General features: G+C 43.4%; 2 protein-coding genes and 1 pseudogene across 2 annotated transcripts; all 3 read right to left on the bottom strand.

Moving 5' to 3' along the window:
• Positions 1-7,414: 7,414 nt before the first annotated feature.
• Positions 7,415-8,647, bottom strand: LOC121760642. The gene has a single exon (XM_042156282.1). It carries the CDS (start codon positions 8,645-8,647, stop codon positions 7,415-7,417), a length of 1,233 nt encoding a protein of 410 aa, XP_042012216.1.
• Positions 8,648-8,655: 8 nt separating this feature from the next.
• On the bottom strand, positions 8,656-9,725 carry LOC121760641 (calcium homeostasis endoplasmic reticulum protein-like). The gene is made up of 3 exons (XM_042156281.1): positions 9,057-9,725; positions 8,903-9,013; positions 8,656-8,853 (listed from the first exon to the last, which is right to left on the bottom strand). The coding sequence occupies exons 1-3, from the start codon at positions 9,723-9,725 to the stop codon at positions 8,656-8,658; spliced, it is 978 nt and encodes a 325-aa protein (XP_042012215.1).
• A 5,203-nt stretch (positions 9,726-14,928) lies between these two features.
• Positions 14,929-18,377, bottom strand: LOC121761354 (annotated as a pseudogene).
• Positions 18,378-25,022: the final 6,645 nt, after the last annotated feature.

The raw sequence follows: 25,022 nt of genomic DNA, 5'->3' as shown, positions 1-25,022 counted from the left end.
ATGGTGGAAGGGATAGCGTCGGCGATTGTGTAGGAAAAACTACCACCTAAGAGAGCCGACCCAGGTATGTTCACTCTACCCATAACTGTAGGAGATGTAAAAGTCGATCATGCAATGTGTGATCTGGGAGCGTCTATAAATGTCATGCCATTGTCAATCTATAGCCGGTTGAAAGGAGTGAAGTTGACAAGCACTAGGGTATTAATCCAACTGGCTGATAGGTCATGCATAAATCCTGAGGGTGTGTTAGAAAACGTGTTGGTGAGAGTGCATGATTTTACTTATCCTGCTGACTTTTATGTGATCAAGATGAGTGAGTCTGAAGCTAGGGAGTCTAGCGGTATATTGTTAGGGAGACCGTTTTTTAGGACAACTAAGACAATCGTGGACATGGCTGAGGGGACGATTTGCATAGATTTCCATGGGGAGAAATTTACTTTTGATATCAATGAGGCCATGAAGAAGCCTATCGATTCTGAAAATCTATGCTATGTTGATGTAATTGACCCCCTAGTCTAAGATTTTCTTGAGACCAAATTATTGTAGGAAAAACTCCAAGCGTTGGATGTGTATGGACAAGCTGATGTAGAAACAGCTGCACGGTGCGATCTGATCAGCAGCCAAGGGTTGACTGATGAAGAGCTAGAAAAAGCAATTATGAACTTTTGTCAGAAATCAGAATTTATTGGAGCCGCATGGGCTCAACTACCAGCCAGTACAGAGGAATTCTCAGATGGTGAATTAGAAAAAGAGGGGGATGCTGCAAAAAACCTTCCACCCGCAGACACACTTCCCCAACAAGTTGATTTAAAGAAAGCGGCCAACAAACAAGCCTCGGTGAGACCCTCTTCAAACCTCCGAGATGAAATCCCAGAAATACAACCGCCGACTGAAGAGTGGCCTCCAAACCCACAACCACAACCACAAGAGTCGATTCCTCAGGCTCCGGCGATGATTCCCTTGAACGAACTGGCGGAGTTCCTCACGCAGCAGGACCCAAATAAAGATTGGGCGGCTGTGTTGGCGAGTTTTAGCCAAATCGGAGGTGGATCAAGCATGACCGGAGGAACCCCGATAGTACTTACCCTAGAAACAAATGTTCAACCCACAGTGCACCCACCGACTTCCATTCCAACTTCCTCAACAATCCCACCAGAAAAGAAATCTCCCTTGACGACCGCACCATCAGAATCCTCAAAACCCTCCCCGACTCGCCAACAAATCGAACCAATGGATGTTGACCCTCTTTCTGGCTATTATGACTCTGACCTAGGGGAAGGCGAATGGAAAGCAAGCGAGGAGCAGAAGAGCCGGGAGGAAGATGATGAATCGGAGAGAACACCGGTAGCGGAACTCGTTCCCCAAGAAATAGAAAGGGAGAGGATAGATCTGAACGAAACGGCCAGAAAGAAAGTCCTTATGACTGATGAGGAGCTTGAGGAGCTTTTGAACGAGGTAACCAGGATGGAAGATGGCACTGCCAAGATGGCTAAGGGTCTGGACCTCGTATCGGAGGCAGTATGAGAGAGTGAAGAAGCTGGTACAAGGAACGACCCAGAAGGCCTAGCCCACCAGCCAATAGACAAGGTTGAAGAGAAACAGACCGAAGAGGAAGAGCCGAAGTCGGTGACTCCCCAGCCAGAAGCAGAGGAGAGTGATACACAAATCGAGGAGATGGATACCGAGGTACAACCAGCGGAACCAGAGCAGGTGGTACCACCAGTATTGAAACCGAAAGCAGTTAAAAGAAAATTGGTGTTGAAAGGTGATCCAAAGGCAGAACGGCTGAAGCCAAAGAGAGTATCGCAAAGATGCCTCGGGAAATGGACATCCAGCAAGGCAGGAGCAAACACGGCAGCAAGTGCGTTGGAAATCTCTAGTGAAGAAGACAGGGCTACTCCTACAAAACCTGGGGAGGAATCCTTGTCGGCTACCAACTTTAAAGATGCCTCGACAGCAACCGAGGTGGTCTCACCCACGCCGAGTGACCAGAGAGAAGAAACTGACACGATGGACCTCGCATCGGAGTCAGTAGGTCACCCAGAGCCAGGAGATGACAATACCCATATCCGTTTGGAGACCCAGTCTACTGCCCAGAAGGAGCCTTCAACACCAACAGAGGAGAGACCGGAGGAAAATGAAGACGGAGATGAGGACAGATACCGCAAGGAGAGGAAAATGAAGGGGAAAGCCCCTGTTAAGAAGAAACCAAGCAGCAAGAAGCAACGCACGGTCAACACCGGCATCGCCATCACAGAGTCAGATCAGAGAGCCCCACCGCGTCGAAAGGAGCCGAGTGACAGTGAGTATACCACAAGTGAAGAATCGGGGTCAGAAAGCGACGTCTCCCTAGAGGACGAGGAGTATGGCGAGAAGCAGCTCCCACACAACCATCGAGAGTTGATGCATCCTCCCGTGGAAAGATTGAAGTACCGGCGTTGGAAGGTGGAGCTCACTGACGAGCTAATAGAAGACATGAAGCACTTTAGCACTAAAAAGCTTCAGGATGCGTTTGATGACAAGGACGACGACAGCAAGCGGATTAAGAGTGGAAAGGTACTTTTTTTCCCAGCAAGCCGATTAAGAGTGGGAATTGAATTCCCGTGAGCCTCTCTTGTGGCATTTGCGTGCGTTGGGTTTTGATTGGTTGTTGGAGAATGGGGATCTGAGTATACCTATAAGGCTGGCAAATGAGTTTTTCACTACCTTTAGATTCAAGGTCACTACGGATCAGGATGAAGAGTCCATAACCTTTAGGGTATTCAGAAGAGAGGTGAGCATGAGCTTGATTGAGTGGACGGTCAGATGGGGAATGTGTAGTTTAGAAGAGGCCATAGGGCCAGAATGGAGAAGTAGGGAGAGGGGAATTCCCCGGAGGCACATCGAATTTGAGCCCCAGGAAGCCTGGGAGGAACTTACTCACCCTGACGCAGGGCAGTTCCAGTCCATGATTTCCCGCTCCGTCCATTTCAACAACCCGATTTTGCGTCTGGTACAGCTTTACCTGGATTTTAATTTGTTGGGGCAATCAAATTCCGCCGTCCGAACTTCAATGACCGAACTGTACCTCCTCTGGTTATGCACGTTATACTGACCAGTAACCAAGGCCTAGAATACGACTTATCACACCACATAAAGTAAAGTTCAGCCAAAGTAATCATTGCGGTGGTGTTGGCTTGGCCAAATAAATTACAGCCAAGATAGACTTGAGCAAGGCGGAGGGCAGGGTCTGCAATGTGGTTCCCCCGGGACTCAGATGCCTTGAAAGCTAGAGCACGGTCGTGGTTGATTGCTTGCCAGAGTGCCTGCTGGTCAAAGTCAGCCTTCTTGCTTGGGAGGCCTATGTCGCGCCCAAATACCCTAAATGTGATGCTCCTAGCATCGAGGTTGGTCTCTCCAGTGAACCGGAAGGAGGTAAAGAACTCCTTGGCTAGAGCCTCGGGAATAGGGGTTGCATCGATATCCAGCAACCACTCAAAGCCTATCCCGGTGATATACTCGATAAATTTCTCCTCTACCTCTATATTCTCCAAGGTGGGCTGGTGGAGCTTCTTCCCGGACTTGAGCCGTTTCTGCTTGGTAACCCTCTGATTAACCTCCTCTTGCCATTTCGGGTTGTCGAATTCAAGCATTCGCTTGAGGAGATTCGCGGTCAGAACCATAGATTGTTTGGAGTAGTTTACAGCAGCGGCTGGCTCAGGCCTCCTATCCATGCTTCGCTTGGGGGTCCTGGTCCAGCGTAGTTCAGGCTCTCCAGTCTCACTGCCTTCGTCATTATCGCGCGGCAGTGGGGCAGCTGCTTGGTCAGCTTCCAGAATGAATATCCCCTGGTTGACAGGGCGCGTTCTCTTGGGGGAAGGCTGGGCTAGCTCCTTCCCCTTCCTCTTTTTCTCCATCCTTAATTGGCTGTCATCCACAGCATCTTCTTCGTCTATAAGGGTCCGCACACGGCGCGGCCTTCTGTGTAATTGTTCCTCCTCCCTCTCGAGGATGGGTTCATCATCGAACGTCTGCAGGAGGTTCCAGTCTGCCCCCTGCTCTGAAGCAAGATGTCGCTGGGAAGGGGTTGACGGACCTCCATGATGTGGTCGGAGTTAGAGCCTCCGCCACTCGGTGGTGATGGGATATTGAAGGCATGGGCGCCTTCTTCTTGCCTAGGGCTAGGTCTACCAGTCCCTTCGACTGGCAGCTCGACTTCTGCCCCCTCCAGCCTTGAGGTAGGTCTAGCAGTGTCCTCCGGTTGGGTGAGCAATAGGCTGTTCAACATCCTAAGGTGGGCAAAAGCCGTTGCGGCGTGCGTCCATATGGGCAGGCTGTCTAGGAGCCTCTCCAGTTGCTCTGACAACCGTGGATCTACTATTGGAAGTGGGGGAAGTGGAGCGGCGGTGCTAGGGTTTGCAGGCGGCGCCACTAAGGCTGGGACGGAAGTCCGTCGTCCACTGCCGCTGCTACCGGAAACGACGTTCCTTGAGGAGGTGGCTTGGTCGCGTGCTCCGTTCTTCTTCATTTGGACGGTATTTGGTGGATTCTTAGTTGAAAGTTGTGGCGATTTTGGCTAGGGTTCCTATGATTTGAGAGAGAAAAGATGAGAGCGAAATCTGGGTACGGTTAACGCATAAGGGAGAAAGTGAGTGATATTTTAGATGAAATCCCTTTTATTTGAAAGAGCAACGGTTGGCTTCCCCTCGACGCTTCATCAATTAAGCGCGCCTTTTCATCCATTTTTTTGAAAGAGCAACGGTTGGCTTCCCCTCGACGCTTCATCAATTAAGCGCGCCTTTTCATCCCCCTTTTTTTTTAAATTTTTATACTTTTTAGTTGTTTAACTTTAATAAAGAGAAACACATATTTACACTAAGTTACCAAGGAGTCGACTGAGTTCCCTTAGGAGGTCATTTTGAAATCACCATTTAGCTCGATCAAGCAGACTACCCAAAGGTACCCAGTTAACTCCTTTTACCGTCGATCAGTGGAAAGATTCAGGTATGAGTAGTGGAATTTCTTCCACCACGCACACCTCCTTCCCGTGTCTGTATGGCTTTACCCGTTGACCATTTACCAAGAAGGGAGACGAATCAGAGTCGCTTCCTTGGAGTTCGATTGCTCCATTCGCGTGTATGGCAACTATGGTATAAGGGTCTGCCCACTTTGATCTCAGCTTTCCCAGCATTAGTTTAAGTCTGGACTGGAAGAGTAACCTTTTCTGCCCCACCTTGAGCTCTTTCCTCCAGAGATTCTTGTCGTGCCACATCTTTGTTCTCTCCTTGTACCACATGGCCGAATCTCCTCTCTCCAGTGCAGCTGTAATCTCCGAAGCTCTTCAAACTCCTGCAGCTGTAATCTCCTCTCTCCAGTGCAAGCCTCGGTAGATGGCAAATCTTCCCAAACACCAGTCGGTAGATGGCAAATCTCCTTTATAGCCCATAAGGCTTGATGCTCAATCCCCACTGGTAGATGGAAAATCTTCCCAAACACCAGTCGGTAGGGGAACATTCCACTCGGAGTTTTGAAAGCGGTCAGGTATGCCCAGAGCGCGTCCTCCAGTCGGCGGCTCCAGTCCTTCCTTGTCGGGTTTACTTTCTTCTCTATGATCGCCTTGATCTCTCAGTTCGACACCTCTGCTTGACCATTCGCCTGGGGGGTAGGGTGTAGACAGTCGGTGGTGGACTCCATATTTTTCATCAGCGCTTCGATGGTCCGGTTGACGAAGTGAGTGCCTTGATCGGAGATGACGGCCCGCGGTACTCCGTACCGGGTAAAGATATTTGACTTCAAGAATTTGGCCACCTCCCTGGACTCACAAGTCCTGGTTGCAGTGTGTGGCAGTGGACTAGTACGTCCTCTTGTTTCCTCTTGTCATCCGCCACAAGCTAGCGGATGACTTGATCAGCTCCCATTTTCCACAAGTATGGATCGTCCCAGTAGAAGTAGTGGGAGTCGCTCTTGATTTTCTGCTTCTGTGCTCTTGTGAGCTCAACATTCGTTGGAAGTTCACCTGTTACCAAATAGTTGGCCATATCAGCAAACCATGGCTCTCCCTTCTGCTGGATCTCCTTCCTTTGATCAGCTCGGTTTATCCTATCAGCCTGGTTGATCAACTCAAGGCTAGACTTAGAGCTGGACTTGATCAGGTACAGATGATCTTTAGGGAATACGTCAGAGATGGCTTCCCTGTTATCCTCTTGCATAATTCGGCTCAGGTGATCGGCCACCTTATTCTCCGTGCCTTTCTTGTCTACTGCCTCCCAGTCAAATTCTTGCAGCAGGAGCACCTATCTAATCAAGCGCGGCTTCGACTCTTTCTTGGTTAGGAGGTATTTGATAGCCGCGTAATCAGTGTAAACAATCACCCTTGAACCCAGCATGTAGGGTTTGAATTTTTCGAAGGCGTAGACCACTGATAGCATTTCCTTCTCTGTAGTATCATAGTTTTTCTGCGCTTGGTTGAGAGTCTTCGAAGCGTAGAATATGACGTAGCTTTTTCCATTGAATTTTTGGCCCAGAACCACTCCTACAGCGTAGTCGCTTGCGTCGCACATCACCTCGAAGGGGTGACTCCAGTTGGGGGCGCGGATAATCGCCGCACTGATCAATTTGTCCTTCAAGATCTGAAAGGCGGCGGAAAACTCAAACTCCACTTCATTTTGGAGCAGACTCGTCAAGAGCTGGGCAATCTTCGCAAAGTCTTTGATGAAGCGTCTGTAAAAGCCCACATTGCCCAAGAAAGCCCTGATTTCTTTCTGATTGGTGTGGTATGGAAGCTTCGCAATAACAGCCACCTTGGCTTGATCAACTTCAATCCCCCTACTTGACACAATATGGCCCAGTACGATGCCCTCAGTCACCATGAAATGGCACTTCTCAAAATTCAAGACCAGGTCCTTCTGTCGGCATCTCTTTAGCACTCTGTTCAGGCTATGGAGCCCTTGCTCAAACGTGTCCCCATAGACGGTAAAGTCATCCATGAAGATCTCGATGCAATCTTCTAACAAGTCAGAGAAGATGCTCATCATGCATCTCTGGAAGGTACCCGGGGCATTGCAGAGTCCGAACGACATTGTTCTATAAGCGTAGGTGCCGAAGAGGCATGTGAATGTGGTCTTTTGATCATCTGGGTTCACAGCAATTTGGAAGTGGCCGCTATACACGTCAAGGAAGCTGAAGTATTGCTTCCCGGCTAATCTCTCGAGCATTTGGTCAATGAACGGCAGCGGGAAATGATCCTTCTTAGTGGCAGCATTCAGCTTTCTGTAGTCTATGCACATTCTCCATCCAGTGACAGGCCTCGTTTGAACTAGCTAGTTTTTCTCATTTTTTACCACTTGGATTCCACCCTTCTTTGGCGCCATGTGAACTAGACTGACCCAGTTGCTATCCGAAATGGAGTAAATAATTCCGATGGAGACCAGCTTCACTATCTTCTTGAGCACTTCCTCCCCCTATTGGGGTTGAGTTTGCGCTGCTGATCACGGTGGGGCTTTGCTCCTTCCTCTAACCGGAAGTGGTGCATGCATAGATCTGGGCTAATTCCCACCAAGTGCGTCAATTTCCACCCGATTGCCTTCTGATTGCGCCTCAGCACCTCCAGCAATTGCTCTTCTTGCCTCAGGGTCAACTGTTTGTTGATGATTACTGGCAACGTTTCATTCTCTCCCAGGTAGGCGTAGTTCAAATGCGCTGGAAGCGGCTTCAATTCATTCGCGGGCGTGGGTACTTCAGTCGGCAGAGGATTCTCGTCTGCTTCTCTTCTCAGTGGAGTGCTTTGATCAGGCAGTTTCTCGATGCTTGACAGTTGAGCGATCCCGCTTGACCCAGCTGGCCGCGGTCTCTCGCAGAAGTCCAATACTGCTTTCATGATGGCATGATAATCCATCTCGCCAACTTTCATAGCCTCGTACCAGTCAGCGACTTCTTTCTCAATCTCTTCGTCTGCTGCGAAGTCTGTGAATTGTCTCTGTAGGAACTCCTCTTCTAGATACTCTTGCACCAGAGGCTCGGTTATGTCCACCGAGTGCACGTTCTCACTGTCTCTCGGCCTTTTCATTGCTTCGTCGATGTTGAAAGTGAATTGTTCTCTATTGAAGTCCAGACTGATCGTCCCATTGCGGACGTCGATTATTGTGCTGGCTGTAGACAGGAACGGTCTTCCCAATAGGACTCCACTAGACTCCTTCGCTGCTGGCTCTGTCATTTTGATGACGAAGAAGTCTGCTGGGTACAGGAAATAGTTCACCTTTACTATCACATCTTCAAGAATTCCCTCGGGGTGAATGCAAGACCTGTCGGCTAGCTGTATCATGATGTCGGTGTCGGCTAGCTTAGCCTCTCCCAGCTTCTTGTATATAGAATATGGCAGTACATTGATAGAAGCCCCTAGATCGCACATTGCGTGCTCCACGTGAATGTCTCCAATTGAGATTGGGAGTGTGAACATCCCTGGGTCGGTCTTCTTTGATGGAAGGTCACTCCGCTGGATCACTGCAAAGACATTCTCCTCTATAACCATCCTTCCTTCTTCAGTGACCTTTCCTGCCAGGTAGTCTTTGACAAATTTACTGATAGGGGGCATCTTCAATGCCGTTAGGAGTGGCACTTTGACTTCCACGTCCTTGAATAAATTGGCCACATCAATCGTGGCATCTCTCATCCTTATAATCATGTCGCGGTAGGGGTAGGGCTTGGCCTTCTCAGTTCCTTCGCCTTGACCTTCTCCTGAGGTCTCACCGCATACTTTCGCTTTTCCCTTATCTCTTCCTCCGGAGGCTTGATCAAGGGAACAGGACTCTGCTCGGCTCTGTCCAGATGTAGATGCTGGGGAACTTGCAGGTGGAGGGAGGCTTTGATATACCTTCCCTGACCTCAGGGAGACTTCGTTGATGTTATCTCACCCAGTAGGCTGCACCGTAGCAGGGATCTTTCCTTCATTCCCTCTCAGTTCCCCTAGTGACATGGCAACTTGAGAAAGTTGCTTTGTAAGCATGTCCAGAGCTGCCCTCTGTTCCTTCTGTGCCTCCTGGATTTCACGCATTATCACTTGGATGGTGCGTAGCCATAACCTCTATTGGACCTTCATTGGTGTGCCTGTTATATCTCTTATTTGAAGGTCCTCCACCGTAGCTGGGCTGAGGATAGTCTGACTGCCCATAGTGCTCGGATTGATACTGGGGCTGATGGTATGGTTGGTTCCCTTGGTGTTGTTGGTTTCCTCTTTGATGTGGCGGAATATAGCTCACCACCTGGTTGTTTGGTTGTCTCCCGGAGTTGTATCCCCAGTTCCCTTCTTGTTGTCTTCCCGACCAGTTGGACTGACTTCCGCTGGAACAGTTACCCTGGGGTCCGTCTGACCAGTTCCCTTGACCACTCTGCACTATGTTTCCTCCAATGTACAGTCTTTCTTGAATTCGAACTGGCCAATTGGGCTGCCCTTCGGAGGGTTGTGTCTGCTGTGTAGATGGTTGAGGTGGTTGTCTTGGGCTCTGATCATTCCACTTGAAATTTGGATGATCTCTCCATGGAGCATCCATCTGTTTCCCTTTGACCCAGTTGCCATCCGGGTTCCAATGGCCGACAGCGTTTACTTGATTCGGAGCTTCTGCTTCAGGAGGAAACTCGTAGTAGTAATAATGTGGTTCCTCTGGAGATGGTGGCACATACTTCTTTTCTTTAGGAGATGGAGGTGGAGGCGCTCTGGTCTTTTCCACTGCTTCTAGCAGCCTTTTCTCCATTTGCTCAAATTGAGCCTCCAACTTCTCATTGCTTCGTGCTTCTGCTGCGTGCACCACTCCTCTTCTCTACTGGCCTCGAGAGGTCTCATATGATCTCTTTGCTTCGATCAATCTCTCCAGAATGCTCTTTGCTTGGCTGAATGGGGTTTTGGAGAAATCCCCTTTGGCAGCTAGATTGAGATCATTCTTGCTGTCCATTGTCAACCCACCATAAAAGGTTGAATAGACCTCCCGCTCTCCCATTTTGTGATTAGGACACGCTTGCAGCAGTCCCTGGAATCTGTCTCAATACTGCCCAAGAGGCTCATCGTATTCCTGCCTCGCCTCTGTAATTTCTCTCTTCAGGGCACTTGTCTTTGATGTTGGGAAGAAGCGGTCCACAAAGATCATGCAAAACTCGGCCCAGGTTCTAATCGAGCTTTCTGGCAGCCTTGATAACCAGATTTCTGCATCACCCTTCAAAACGAAGGGTGTCACCTTGAGCTTGTAATTTTCTGACGTGGATCCAGCTGGTACTGGTTAAATGTCACAATATCTGTAAAATTCCTCCAAAACGGCATAAGGGCATTCCTTCGAGAGTCCATAGAAATTTGACAACACTGCGAGCACCCCCGATTTGATTGTGATTGCCCGCATTCCTCGGGTAACTGCGATGGCGTGAGTGGGCTCCTTCTCTTCATGGGCGTGTAGGGAGCCAATTCCCCAATCGTTGCCTACGACGCCTATGTGTGTTTCTGCTTCCTCTAGTAGTGGTTCGTCCTGTTTAGGTGGCGTGGACAACTCTCATTCCTCCTCACTGGTCAGTTGCTCAGCAGTAGATAATGATGCGGCTGCTGCTAACGCGGCTCTGTAGCAAGTGGTTACTACACCGGCCTCCTGGACTCGCCACTAAGCGTTTGTATTTCTGTAAATGAGAGGTTGATTCCAGTGTCCTCCGCGGTGGTACCTTCTCATAAAGGGAAACAAAAACAGATTTAAAAAAAGAAATAAAACTATTACACCTATGCATTAAACACATCTTTGTAATAGCACCATGCATCCCCGGCAACGGCGCCATTTGGAAAGGCAAAGATTTGCGTGTAGTCAATCAAGTAATATAAAAATATAACCGATCGGGTGGATCAGTTTGCAATTGTCGTTGCAACATGATCAAGACGCCCCTCTCTCTTTCAAAACTATTTATAACTCCCTAACATGCAACCTACTTTAAACAGTAAGCGGCAAGTACGGGGTCGATCCCACAGAGAAGCTGGTGCGTTGAGTGTGTGTTTAGTGAACAGGGTTTTGGCTGCGGCCACGCTTTAAGTTAGGAGTTTTTTTCTTTTTTAAAACCATTGGATTAAGCTAGGCAGAATGTAAACTATCTACTTGATCGAGTGACATATCATGCTGGAAATAGTGAACTGATCAGGTAAGCGACAAACTGAAATAAATGACTTAACTACTTAAGCATGCTACGAATCTACGAATTACTTTGCCATTCAACATTATGCAAGTTCAAACATTGGATCTGGGAATTTAAAACTGAAACCGAGCTAGAACAGTCGACGAGATTTCCTAAAACAAATATCTTTGATTCTAAACAGTATTCAGAACAGAACATGGAAAGTGCAGAATACAAAATAGGAACGATTTTTCAACTACGTAGCAAACACGGAATTTAACTAAGTGACTAGATCTGAAATGTAAGAAAGCGATAAACCTAAAAAGTCCTCGGTCGGAAACTGAAACTGCGCCGAACAGATCTAGGTGTCTCTATCGCGCTCCCTTTTGTCGCACTCCTTCTTACTCTCTAGCTAACCATTGCTAACTCTCTAAACGAAACTGGAACGTAACTCCTAAAATGTAAAGGAAAGAAAAATAAAAAACGGAACTATAAAGAAGATAAAAGGAACGAAGATGATCTTCTATGGCGATGCGTCCTCTATTTATAGACTCTTCATAACAACTTCCAGCTGTGATAACAACTTTGACAGAGAATCTTAGTCCTTGCTGGAATTGAGCGTCTTATCCATCGAGTCAGCTTATACGTGTCCCCTTTCTGTTTCGCAGTGGTCCTTGATAACCGATTGAGGATCGTTTTCCAGCGCATCGGCTATACGTGTCCTTTTCTGCAATGTAGTGGTCCCCGGCTAACTGCTTGCACATCACCTTGATCAACTCACACTGTTTTGGGCCTTTTTCGCCTTCTGCGCCAACATGATCAGTTTGGTCTTGCTGTCTTTGGTCAAGCGGCATTCCTGCATAATTAACACTCGATTTCCGCGTAAAATTGATCAAGTAGTCTACATTTTACCCTCTAAACCGGTGCATGAAATAGGCCTTATCAAACTCCAAGATAGAAGTAAAGATAAGAGATCAAATAAAAGATTATTAGCCAAATTGATGTTCGGATTTGAATTATGTATGAGGTATATACGAAGTGGGGAAGAGATTGGGTTTTAAAAAGGCAAAAATACTTCAAGGGGTCAGGTCATTGGGTCGGTCATTAAGTGCATCTTGCCAACTGGTCTATGTCAGCAGGTTGCCGAGTTCACAAAAGCTCGCTGGTTTCGAGCAGTGGTGCACAAATTTCATAAAGCAGCAATGATTTTCTCGACTCTGATTGAGGCGCGCAAGACAAAGCACTATCGAATATAAAAACATTAGTCGTCTTGTCTTGTAAGAGAGTTTGAAAATTATGATTGTAGGTCAATTACTACTTATATTCCTAACTTTCTTCATTTCCGTTTGCCCTTGCATTACTAATTACTACCTATAGACAGTGGCGGATCCAGGATTTTCGATTCGGGGGTGCAATAAATTTGTATAGTTACTCGGAACTTCAAACTCCGACTTTAGCATAAATTAAGATTAACATAATATTATCTTAATGCTTCATATATAACACTAAAGTAACGTTTATTGTATAGAAGAAAAATATACTATGTTAATTTACTTTAATTTTTATATATATTTTTTAAAATAAAGTATTTATTTGAAATACTATTACTCTAAGATAGTGTTTATTGTAGAAAAAATTATATATGAACCACTGGTTTAGAATAATTAACACAGAAATATAAAATACTCCTACTAGACTAGTGTAATGTTTATTTATTGGAGTATATTTGCCAATTAAATAGTGTATAAAAATTAATTAAAACAATAATAACGCTGCCAAAAAGGATCGAACTCAGGCATCCTGATCATGTAAAGTATTACTAGGGGTGGGTCGGTACGGTATACCGTACCGACCGTGCCATACCGCATACCGTACCGGAAAGTACGGTATGACAAAATTCAATACCGATACCGTACCGAATTTTCGGTATACCAGAATTCCGGTATACCGGAAATTCGGTATGATATTTTTTGATACCGTTACCATACCGTTATTACGGTATACCGTACCGTGTTTCGGTATACCGTTAAACGGTATACCGAAACACGGTACGGTACACCGTAATAATGGTATGGTAACGGTAACGGTATACCGAAAAAAAACCTATTGTGTACAAAATATTTAAAATAACAATTCAAGTGTTCAACTATTTAAAAAAGCCCAAAATAATAAAACTTCATCACAATCAAATCTTGTTCATAGCATTCAAATTAATAAACCTTCAGCATTCAAATCTAAAACAATTTATGAAGTCATGATCAACAACATTATCTTCATTTCTTGCAACCACGTTGTCTTCATTTCTCAAAATTCCACAAAAAATCGTTGAAGATGACCCTGCATTTGATAACCTTTATTAATAGTCGAGCATAATCACAATACACAAACAACCAAACCAAAAGAAATGTATGGAGTGTAACATCCATATATCAAAACACCTAATTATTGCAACGTAAACTTGCTCCTGCAGTTATAACTCAACGGTTAATTCATATTTTCACATATTTAAAATGCTTTTTAATTTTAAGTCTGATATTTAAATGTCAAGACAATTTATTAAAATGTCAACACAAATATGTGTTGAAATTTTAATGTGATCGTATTGACATTTTTAAGAAAAGGTGGCATTTAAACGCACTCTTGTGGCTATGTGGGGTTAATGTGATTGAAAAAGTATAATCCAAAGTAAGAGGATGTCGAATATTCTTTTGTTTATCATTTCACAACTTTTATTTCGCATAATGAAATAAATATGAAGAAATTAAAATGACCCGTGCATCACACGGGAGCGACACTAGTTAGTAATTTAAATTGGACATTTATTTCTCTTTAAGAATTAAGAATGACTGATCAGTATCCTATTTATTCATCCTTCAATTTAAGTAGTATATAAAATAAGATAGCATACAATGAATTAAACACTAATTAAACGATTTGATTCATTTTCAGCTGCACATATTTTTAATTGACATTTTATGAAGTGGGACGAAGAATAAAACAAAAATTTTAATTACTTTGTATATTTGGAATATGACATTACACAGAGAATCATATACTAAATGGTGTGAATTAATACAAATTCTTTAAAATGTGCTCTGTTGAAACATATTCCCGATATCGTATTTCCAATCTTCTTTCGGTGTTATGTGCTATTGTGTTTATTATATTTAATAGGATGAGTTGATAAAAAAATAATTCAGGTTAATTTTGAATTTGTTTGATTAAATTATCATTTGAATGTTTAATTTTATTGTATTAATTGATGTATTAAATTTTTTTTAATATAATATATATAACTGTAATATATATATTATAACACATTTAATATTAATATATATATAATAATCTATCGGTATACCGATATACCACGGTATACTGGTATACCGAGGATTCAGTATACCGCGGTATACCCGGTATAGAAAAATTGATACCGTTACCGTACCGAAACACTGCGGTACAGTATCATACCGTACCGGAAACTGCGGTATACCGAAAAATCGGTATTTACGGTATTTTTTCAGTACGATATTACGGTATTTCGGTATAATTTCCCACCCCTAAGTATTACAGCAACTTACCGCTGCACCACCACCACTGTTTAATTATTAGCACATATAAATACATAATTAGCATGACATTTGGGGGTACAGTGGTACCCCTTGTTCCAATGTGGCTCCGCCACTGCCTATAGAGCATATGTAATGAGCCTATAAAACACTTAAAAGAGTGTATAAAACCAAGGGGAAAAAATCACACAAAATTCACGTCACATTGTTTTCCACAATCCTTCACTAGCGAAGAACAACCAAATCAAGTTTCTTCACACAATTCACGAACAAATTTTTCAATTAAATTACGAGTCAGGACCTTGAACAGTTGGCTTACAAAAATGTGAACTATTTGAGCAAATAACAGTTACAACTATAATGAGAGTGTTAACTGTAAATCTTAGTCGACTAGACGAATGAGCAACTCTCTCCCAATATCAATGTGTCGAGAAGGACTTGCCATATCAAAACCAAATGATGGAGAAAGCAGGGCGATGCAGGTCCTCCACGGTTATGATCACAGACGTTATATAAAGGGAACGAAAAGAATTCCACTATAAACTGCTTCTGGAATGCCAAAAAGCAGCAGCCAATAACAATGAACCTCTCCACTTCAGAAGCAAATTTTCAAGCTCTAAGTGCAGCTTTGTGAACCATCGTCTCCTTGTGAATTTGATGACAACTCTTCTCTACGAGCTCGAGCAGCTTCTCCAAGTTTGTTGCCCATGAATTCATGATCTCATTGCGGTCCTTAGCTGTCTGGAAACATACCACGCCCATAGGTCTGTCGATCTTTGCTACTAGCGCTTTGGTGACAACCATGTCAGAGAGATGTTTCTCGGCTTCCTGCATTATGAAAGATCATATTGTGACCACATACAAAATGCAACCATTATGCCAGAACAATATCATACTGTTGGTAAGAAGTAGAAACGATAATTAGATAAAAATTAAGGTAGCAGACGTATATTATATCTGTCCAAGATACTTCCATGGCATGGAGGTAAATGTGGACGATTATTGATCATCTTTAATTAAAAAAAATAAAAGGATACCTCAAGAATTGAAGATTAAAACATCAAAAGTGACATTCATTTCTTTCCATGGAAAAATTAGACTCCAAAATATAACAAGAGGCAAAATTAGCATATGCAGGCGTATAACTAATCTAGACCCTAAAGATGAAGATTTTCACAAAGAGAGAATCTGATACAATAAATAAATTATTTAGATAATGTGCTCAAAAGTCTACTCTGACTCAGTATATCAGTTTTATTATCAAAGGAAATTATTGATAAACATATTCAATATTTAAGAGAAACCAAAGTAAAACTAAAGTTACATAATAAAATTTGCAGGTTAGGAAGTAAAATTTTGTTATAGAGAATGAGACAGACCTGGAGAGTGAGGCACAATAAATCTGCAAGTCTTTTCAAAGTTACCAGGGAGTAATATCTTGAAACAACGTGGATATTCTTCAAGAAAACAACAAAAATTATTATACGGAAGCTGTACAGGCAGCCTAATAATACTATCGTAAGAGTCGGTAGCAGAAAAACTGAAAAAGAACTCCACAAACACCATATATTGGTTCTCAAGAGTATTACATGTTCAATCACTCTAAGTCGAAGATCTTCAGCAGCCTTTTCACCCAGTGAACCGCCAAGCATATTTTTCTCATTCTCAAACTCATCTTTGAACATGGTCCATAGAGCTGTCCACATAATGACCTCCATGGTAACTAATTGTTTCAATAGCAACCTAGTAACAGGGTGAGTAAACAATAAACTGGTCCATACTCCATGTGGTAAAATTAAAATGAAACTGAAAGGAATAACAATACACTGTTATCCTAACCTGAAATGTGGAATTTCAGAAAGGTTCTTATCCTCCAGGGTTGAATTGAGGAGGCTAGACTGCATGGGGTCATGAGGTGAGAGCACCAGATACCAGCATATTTTTCTCAGCACCTTCATGAAAAGCAATAGACCCAAATCATTTAACACCACACATAGGAAAACATCAATCAGAAGCAAATATCAACCGTACATATGTTATGATAACTGATAAGTGATAACATGGGATAACATGTGAGTGCTTGGCAATGAACAACCAAAAAGTAGAGGTTTTACCAGTATCCACTGGGCTGGGTCCCCTTTCACGGATGGAATCTCATATATTGATTTATAACACCAGCATATTTCAAGGTAATCACTGTTGTGAGAGTAATACCTACACAATCGTACTTAAAAGTAAGATTTAAGAGCACATACCAAGACTTTCGATATCTGTAGCCAAGAGTATTTGACATCACAGGTCAACACAAACAAGGATAGGAAGCAGGATCAGCATCACTGGCGGATGGCCAGATGCATAATCTAATTCAATAACTATAAACCATACACTGACATTGCAACACCAGAGATGCAACAGCTTAGAATTGCATACATCCAAAATAGTGTATACTCACATTAATAGGTACATATGCTAGTGTATTCATCAACATATGTATGAGGAGATCAATGATTGTTACACGCTGTTCATGACAATGATAATCATTCAAAATTATACACTCTGTATTGGAGGACCCTTACACAAAAGTTCTGAAATATAGGGAAAATGACCAGGGAAAAAACAATACCGGATCATTAATTGGTAATATATCCGCTTTAACTCCAGCAATGATGGAATATCAGCAGGAGCCTCTTCAACGATACTATCGCCTTCTTTGAGCTTCTTTTCTTTTGAAGGATCAGCGTCAAAAACTCTAGGACTTATCTTCCTCGCAAGTATTTGTGCACGTACATGATCCTGGCAATCTAAGCACAAACGGACCTGCATCATTGGAAAAATCAGACATATAATCAAGACATGCATCCATTCCAGAAAAGTTTCAACTAGAGACAGAAATAAGAGAAACCACTTACTTGCTAGAGTATGAAAGCTATTTTTTCAGTTTTTGCCATTGCGCCAAATGTCTCCACCTGTAGTTCAAATTGACAAAAACAATATGAAATGACAAAAATCAAGTATGTCGGGTGAAATCAGCTAAGGTGTTGTTTGAGATATAATGTAAATTATCCACCTACTACAATTTCATGCATCAAATCTGCAGCTTCAGCTATCTTCCCTTGTTCTTCCTTGATCTTTGCAAGCTTCTTGATCAACCTAGCCCTCTCGATCTCAAGATATATCTGAATAGTGAGATAAGAACTTTCAACTTAGAACTAAAGCTTAGAACTAGAGAGACAAGGAAGATTTAGAACAATTCAAAAATCACCTTCCCAGCAGATACGTCATTAAGTGTCTTTATAAGCTCTATTTTAGAATCAAGATCCGGTGTCTTATCTATATATTGCATAGCTTGTTGGACCATTGTTTGTACAGCGCCTGCATCAAAATAGAGAACAAATAATTATTCTCCAAAACTCAAGAGTCAAAACACAACTGTAAATACAAGAATCTATATCTTTTTGATAACTTTGATATGACTCAGCATTTTGGATGTGTTCGAGATTGTGGTGGTTGGAAGAACTTTGTGCAATAAAATCTACGTGTGCGCTTCTTTATTCAATCTATGTGTATATCCATATTTTAAAATGAAAAATGGCACTGCGCTGTAATTGGCAACAGATGAGAGCAACAAGAGGCTGAGATTTGTTTAATATTCCAGTCAGCAAAGAGGCAGTACAAAACGTAAACCTGCTTTATCCTTTGAACTGGCTTTTCCTACTAGATGAGTGTCTCCAGAAAGTTCAAAAAGCAGAAAACTAAGTTAAATTAGTTTATAAAAGTTATGAGTGTTTTCAAGTTTTAAGGGTCTACTTGTAAAGAAATGTATATATAAGTGTTTTTCCAGCTGTTAGTTTTCTATAACTGAATACGACTTACACTCTATTATCGTAATGCCCAACCATTTTAGTACTTAGCAGCAGATTTCGTACTGGTTTCTAAACTGTTTAATGCACACATTAGAACAGAGGCTAAATTGTCATTCACATACAAGAGTGATGTTTTGCAAAAATTCTATTCGAATTTTTAAGCTTTTTTGCTTGGTTTAAAATGGCTAGTTATGCATTTAAGCAATAATTACAAACTCTACACATGTGATCACTAAACCAAAAATAGATCATTCAGCAAACAGCCAAACACTCGTTTGTTATCTTGAACCTAACAACATCAAACACTCAATTTATTGTTTATGATAGAAATCCGTGGGTTCCATCCTAAAACCAATTGGTGATAGGAGGAGGGGCCCATGAGACTTATATACTAGTTTCAGTTTTATCTTGACACCGATGTGGGACAGTTATATATTATATTTTTAGTTTCAATTGCCAACACCCTCCCTCAAACCCTTCAAGGTTCACCTTGGAGGGGTTGGACTTTTTTTTCTAATCGATTGGACAATCGGTCCAATTTTTTTCGATCGGTTGGGACCACTTGGCCCAAATTTTCAACCCAGTTATACTGCTGGGTCAGTCATTTTTTTTTTCGGTTTCAGCCCAGATATACTGCTGGGTCAGTTAAATATGACCCACAGTCGGCGACCCGCTCTGATACCATGGTTCCTTGTTTGATCGTATTTGCTTTATCTTCCAGGTCGTATACGAGGTATAGATCGGCTTCACTCTCGTATGTGGTAGCAAGACTGTCCCAAATTGCCTTGGCCGATTGGTGATGAGCGAAATCGGCAATGATATTGTAATAATGGAGTGCTCATTTCAGTTGGAAGAAGAAGGCAGAAGTCGGTAAGCTCGGCTAGAAAGGAGTTCGGTAAGCTCGGCTAGAAGGGAGCTCGGTAAGGAAGCTCGGTAAGGAAGCTCGGTAAGGAAGCTCGGCTTTGAGCTGGAATGAGCCGAGAAGAGAGTTCGGTCTTGAGCCGAGAAGGGAGTTCGGTATTGAGCCGAGAAGGAAGAAGCAACCAGTTCGGTCTGAGCCGAGAAGGAAGAAGTAGTTAGTTAGCCGAGGTGTAGCGGTTATTCTTCTTGTTTTCTTGATCCTTGTTGTAGTTAGTTAGTAGCAGTTGCTACTTGTTTGTAGAGCTTTAAATAGCTCATAACCGTGTATGTAGTTTAGAGTAGTTTTATCAATAAAGAGTTTTCCAGTTTCTCTCCAAGATTATCATCTTCAATACTCAAAGTGTGAGTGTGTGTGTTTCTGCAGTGTGTGATCTCATACAACAGTGAGTGTGTGTGTGATCTTCTTGAGTGTGTGAAAGCTTTGTGTGCGTAAATCCCAACAAGTGGCGCCGTCTGTGGGAAAGGGATATTGAAGCTGATTTGCAGAGGATCAAACGGTTTCAGAGATGGCAGCAAGGCTTGATGCAGAAAAGTTCACAGGCAAGAATGATTATAGCCTGTGGAAGATGAAGATGAAGGCGGTTTTGATTCAACAAGGCTTGGCCGCAGTTCTTGCAAAACCAGAGGAGAAAGGAAAGGCTCCAGTGCTTGATGATAAAGCTCAGGCAAAGATGGAGGAGATGCAGCTCAAGGCACATTCTGCAGTGATTCTGTGCCTTGGAGATAAGGTCTTGAGGGAAGTTCAAGAAGCCAAGACTGCGGTGGAGATCTTGGACAAGTTAGATGAAGTTTACTTGGCCAAATCCTTGGCTAACCGGCTGTATCTCAAGAAGAGGCTGTATGCCTATAGTTTTTCTGGAGATAGGTCCATCATTGAGCAGCTAGAGGAGTTCAACAAGATCATTGATGACCTGGGATCTGTTGATGTCAAGATTTCAGATGAGGATAAGGCCATTCTCACATTGAATGCCTTGCCTAGCTCGTATGACCAGCTAAGTGATGCGATTATCTATGGAAGAGATAAACCTATCACCTATGCAGAACTCTATTCAGCCTTGATGGCCAAAGAACTCCAGAAGACAGCCAACAGAGGCTCTGCAAGCTCCAATGTTCAAGCTGCAGAGGCCTTGAATGTGAAGAAGTTCAAGAAGCAGAACTTCAAGAAGAAGTTTGAGGGCTCTAAACCCTCAAGTTCTGATGCTCAGAAGGAAACCAGAGCTTGCTATTGGTGCAAGAAACCTGGACATTTGAAGAAAGATTGTCATGCATGGAAGAGAAAGATAGCCTCTGAGGGACACAACCAATCTGATTGTGTGGAGAGTGCTGATCCCCCGGCTCAACTCATGAATATTAGTGACAGTGGGGTCAGTCATAGGTGGATTATGGACTCAGGGTGCAGCTTCCATATGTGCCCAAATAGGAGCTGGTTTCATGACCTTCAAGAAGCAGCCGGCACTGTGGTGCTGGGTAATAATCACATTTGTCAGATCAGAGGAATAGGGAAGGTAAAGCTAAGCCTACAAGATGGCTCTATAAAGATCCTAACTGGGGTGAGGTATATTCCAGAAGTGAAGAGGAATCTCATCTCATTGGGAATGCTGGAGCAGAAAGGGTTTACCATATTGATGAGTCAAGGAAAATTGTTTGTTAAATCTGGAGATGCAGTGATGATGGAGGCTGACAGAGAGCATATTCTCTATTATCTGAAGGCTAAGGCTGTTGATGGAGAAAGCAATGCAGTGTCAGATGATTCCATAATGCTATGGCACAAGAGATTGGGCCACCCAGCTGAAGGAAGCTTGAAAGAACTCATCAAGAAGGGTCTGATCTCTGGAGATTTCAACAAGATGAACCCCTGTGAGCAGTGTATACTTGGAAAGGCTAAGAAGGCACCCTATCCTACAGGTATTCACTCTTCTACAGCCCCTTTAGACTACATACATAGTGATCTTTGGGGGCCTTCACCGGTGTGTTCAATTGGTGGAGGAAAGTATTATCTAGCTATCATTGATGACTATACAAGGAAGTTGTGGGTATATATTCTTAAAGAAAAATCTGAAACACTCACAAAGTTCAAGATATGGTGTAAGGAGGTTGAGCTAGAGAAGGGTAGAAGTGTTAAATGCTTAAGAACAGACAATGGCCTAGAGTTCTTGTCTGCGGAGTTTGATCTGTTTTGTAAAGAGAAGGGTATGAAGAGGCATAGGACTGTTCCTGGTAATCCTCAGCAAAATGGTGTTGTGGAGAGGATGAATAGGACAATCCTAGAGAGGGTGAGGTGCCTACTTCTTGGTTCTGGTTTGAGCAGCAGGTTCTGGGGTGAGGCTGTGTATACAGCAGCCTATCTCATCAATAAATGCCCATCTACTGCCCTGAAATCTGAAACTCCTGATTACATGTGGAATGGAGCTCATAGTGACTACTCAAAGTACAAGGTGTTTGGGTGTGTGGCATATGCTCATGCTAGGCAAAGCAAGCTTGAAGCTAGGGCTCTGAAATGTATTATGTTGGGGTATCAGAGGGGTGTTAAGGGGTATAGGCTCTGGTGTATTGAGCCCGGTAAGCAGAAGGTCTTGGTGAGTAGGGATGTGGTGTTCTTGGAGGATCAGATGCCATACCTGAAAGATAAGCTGGACTCCAGTGAAGATGAGGGTGATTTCTTCAAGGTGGAGCCTGTGGGGGTTGGCCTAGGAGCAGGTGGAGTTATTGACTCAGGGAGTGAGTCTGATTCAGATAAAGAAGAGGCTCCAACTCAGGGCAACCAGGCTGGTGAGTCTATATCAGACTCTATCAGAGACTATCAGCTTGCAAGGGACAGAGTTAGAAGAGAAACAAGGCCACCAACAAAGTTCTCTGATGTTGTGTATTATGCTCTGTGTGCAGCTGAAAGTATTGATGGCGCAGATCCACTCACATATAAAGAAGCTATGCAGAGTAAAGATAGAGAAAGATGGATTGAAGCCATGAATGAGGAAATAGAGTCTTTACTCAAGAACAAAACATGGATTTTGGTGGAGAAATCCAAGCTGAGTACAGATGGTAAGGAAAGGAGGCTGGTAAGCTGTAAGTGGTTGTTTAAAAGAAAGATTGAGACCACTGATAAGGATAGAGACAAGTTTGATCATTGCAAGAAGTTGATCAATGTTTGTGCAAGAACTGAGATGAGCCCTCAGGTGGAGAATTGTAATAATGGAGTGCTCATTTCAGTTGGAAGAAGAAGGCAGAAGTCGGTAAGCTCGGCTAGAAAGGAGTTCGGTAAGCTCGGCTAGAAGGGAGCTCGGTAAGGAAGCTCGGTAAGGAAGCTCGGTAAGGAAGCTCGGCTTTGAGCTGGAATGAGCCGAGAAGAGAGTTCGGTCTTGAGCCGAGAAGGGAGTTCGGTATTGAGCCGAGAAGGAAGAAGCAACCAGTTCGGTCTGAGCCGAGAAGGAAGAAGCAGTTAGTTAGCCGAGGTGTAGCGGTTATTCTTCTTGTTTTCTTGATCCTTGTTGTAGTTAGTTAGTAGCAGTTGCTACTTGTTTGTAGAGCTTTAAATAGCTCATAACCGTGTATGTAGTTTAGAGTAGTTTTATCAATAAAGAGTTTTCCAGTTTCTCTCCAAGATTATCATCTTCAATACTCAAAGTGTGAGTGTGTGTGTTTCTGCAGTGTGTGATCTCATACAACAGTGAGTGTGTGTGTGATCTTACTTTGAGTGTGTGTGTTTCTGCAGTGTGTGATCTCATACAACAGTGAGTGTGTGTGTGATCTTCTTGAGTGTGTGAAAGCTTTGTGTGCGTAAATCCCAACAGATATCGTTCTCGATATTATCAACAATCCAGGAGAAAACGATTAAATCCGTTTCCTCCCAATCATCGTACTCATTGCTCCCTGGCAGTGGCGAAGTTGGTTTTCCGGTAATATGGGAGTAGCCTCCCCTGCTCCCAATCGCAACTTTCATTAGCCGCGACCATAGAGGGTAATTTCCTCCATTGAGTTTAAACGCAACAGTTACGTTTTTACTCGCTCGTATCTTGCTGCTTGATGATTCTGAGTCTGATTCGGTTGGTTTCTTTTCGTCTGACATTGTTGGGATATTGATTTGAGTTTGTTTGCTCTCTGATTTTGTGAATTGGCCGAGATTGGTATGGGGTGGGCAGTGATGAGTTTTGTAAAATCTGAGCCCTAGTTCGACTCCTGCTCTGAAGCCATGATAAAATAGGTTAAAAGATGGGTTTTGGAGAATAATTTCATTCGATTCTGTTCATCATTGGAGCAGCTATACATGCCTTCTTATAGGCTACCAACAAGAATACACATAAGGTAAGATCTTCCTAATTTCATATATATGGAAAATATAAAATACTAATCTTCCTATTAATTGTGATTGTAGGAAAATCAGCCTCTTGATTCTCCAAGATCTTCTCCTTCCAACACTCCCCCTCAAGTGATGGGATCCCCAATGCTTAACTTCTTCAATACACCTCGAAAAGAAATTGAGTTCACTGCCTTTGTCAGGATGTCCGCCAATTGATCTTCGGACTTGACATAGGGTAATTCCACTATCTTTGCATCAATGGTATCTTTTATGAAGTGTCGATCCACCTCCACGTGCTTCGTCCGATCATGTTGGACTGGGTTCTCTGAGATGCTAATGGCAGCCTTGTTGTCGCACAACAATCGACATGGTTGTGTGGATTTGAGTTCGAGTTCGGTCATCAATCTCCTGAGCCATAGCACTTCTGTTAATCCACTCTTAATTCCCCGAAATTCAGCCTCTGCACTCGACAATGCCACTACCTTTTGTTTCTTGCTTCTCCATGTCACCAAGTTTCCCCCTACAAAGGTGAAGTATCCTGCTGTCGACTTCCTGTCATTCGGATTTCCTGCCCAATCTGCATCAGTATAGCCGTGTATTTCCAAATGCCCATGTTTCTTGAACAATACTCCATGACCCGGGGTACTCTTCAAGTACCGTATTATTCTCATTACTGCCTCCCAATGTTCTTCCTGTGGAGCATGCATAAATTGACTTACTACTCCAACGGCATATGCAAGATCTGGTCTGGTGTGGGATAGGTAAATGAGTTTCCCAACCAACCGTTGATACTTCCCTCGATCAGCGAGTTTGGCTCCTTCTCGAATCTGTAGTCCATGATTCTGAACCATTGGAATGTCTACTGGTCTGCAATCTAGCATTCCAGTTTCTGCCAGGATGTCGAGTACGTATTTCCTCTGGTTGATGAAGATCCCTTGTTTTGATCTAAGCACTTCTATTCCCAGAAAATACTTCAAGTGACCAAGGTCTTTCATCTCGAATTCCTTGGACAAGTTCTTCCTTAGCTGCTCTATTTCTTCCTCATCATCACTAGTGATAATCATATCATCAACGTAAATAATGAGACATGTGATCTTACCATTCTTCTTCTTGAGGAACAAGGTGTGATCCGAGTTGCTCTGGCAATACTCATACTTCTTCATCACTTCAGTGAACCTCCCAAACCAAGCTCTGGGAGATTGCTTGAGGCCATATAACGTTTTCTTGAGTTTGCACACGTCCCTAGTTTTGAAGTCACCAGTAAATCCA

Source organism: Salvia splendens, chromosome 13 (genome assembly GCF_004379255.2).
Source record: "Salvia splendens isolate huo1 chromosome 13, SspV2, whole genome shotgun sequence".
Taxonomy (NCBI): Eukaryota; Viridiplantae; Streptophyta; class Magnoliopsida; order Lamiales; family Lamiaceae; genus Salvia; species Salvia splendens.
The sequence above is the reverse complement of the archived record's forward strand: the minus strand, read 5'-3'. Positions and strand labels throughout refer to the sequence as shown.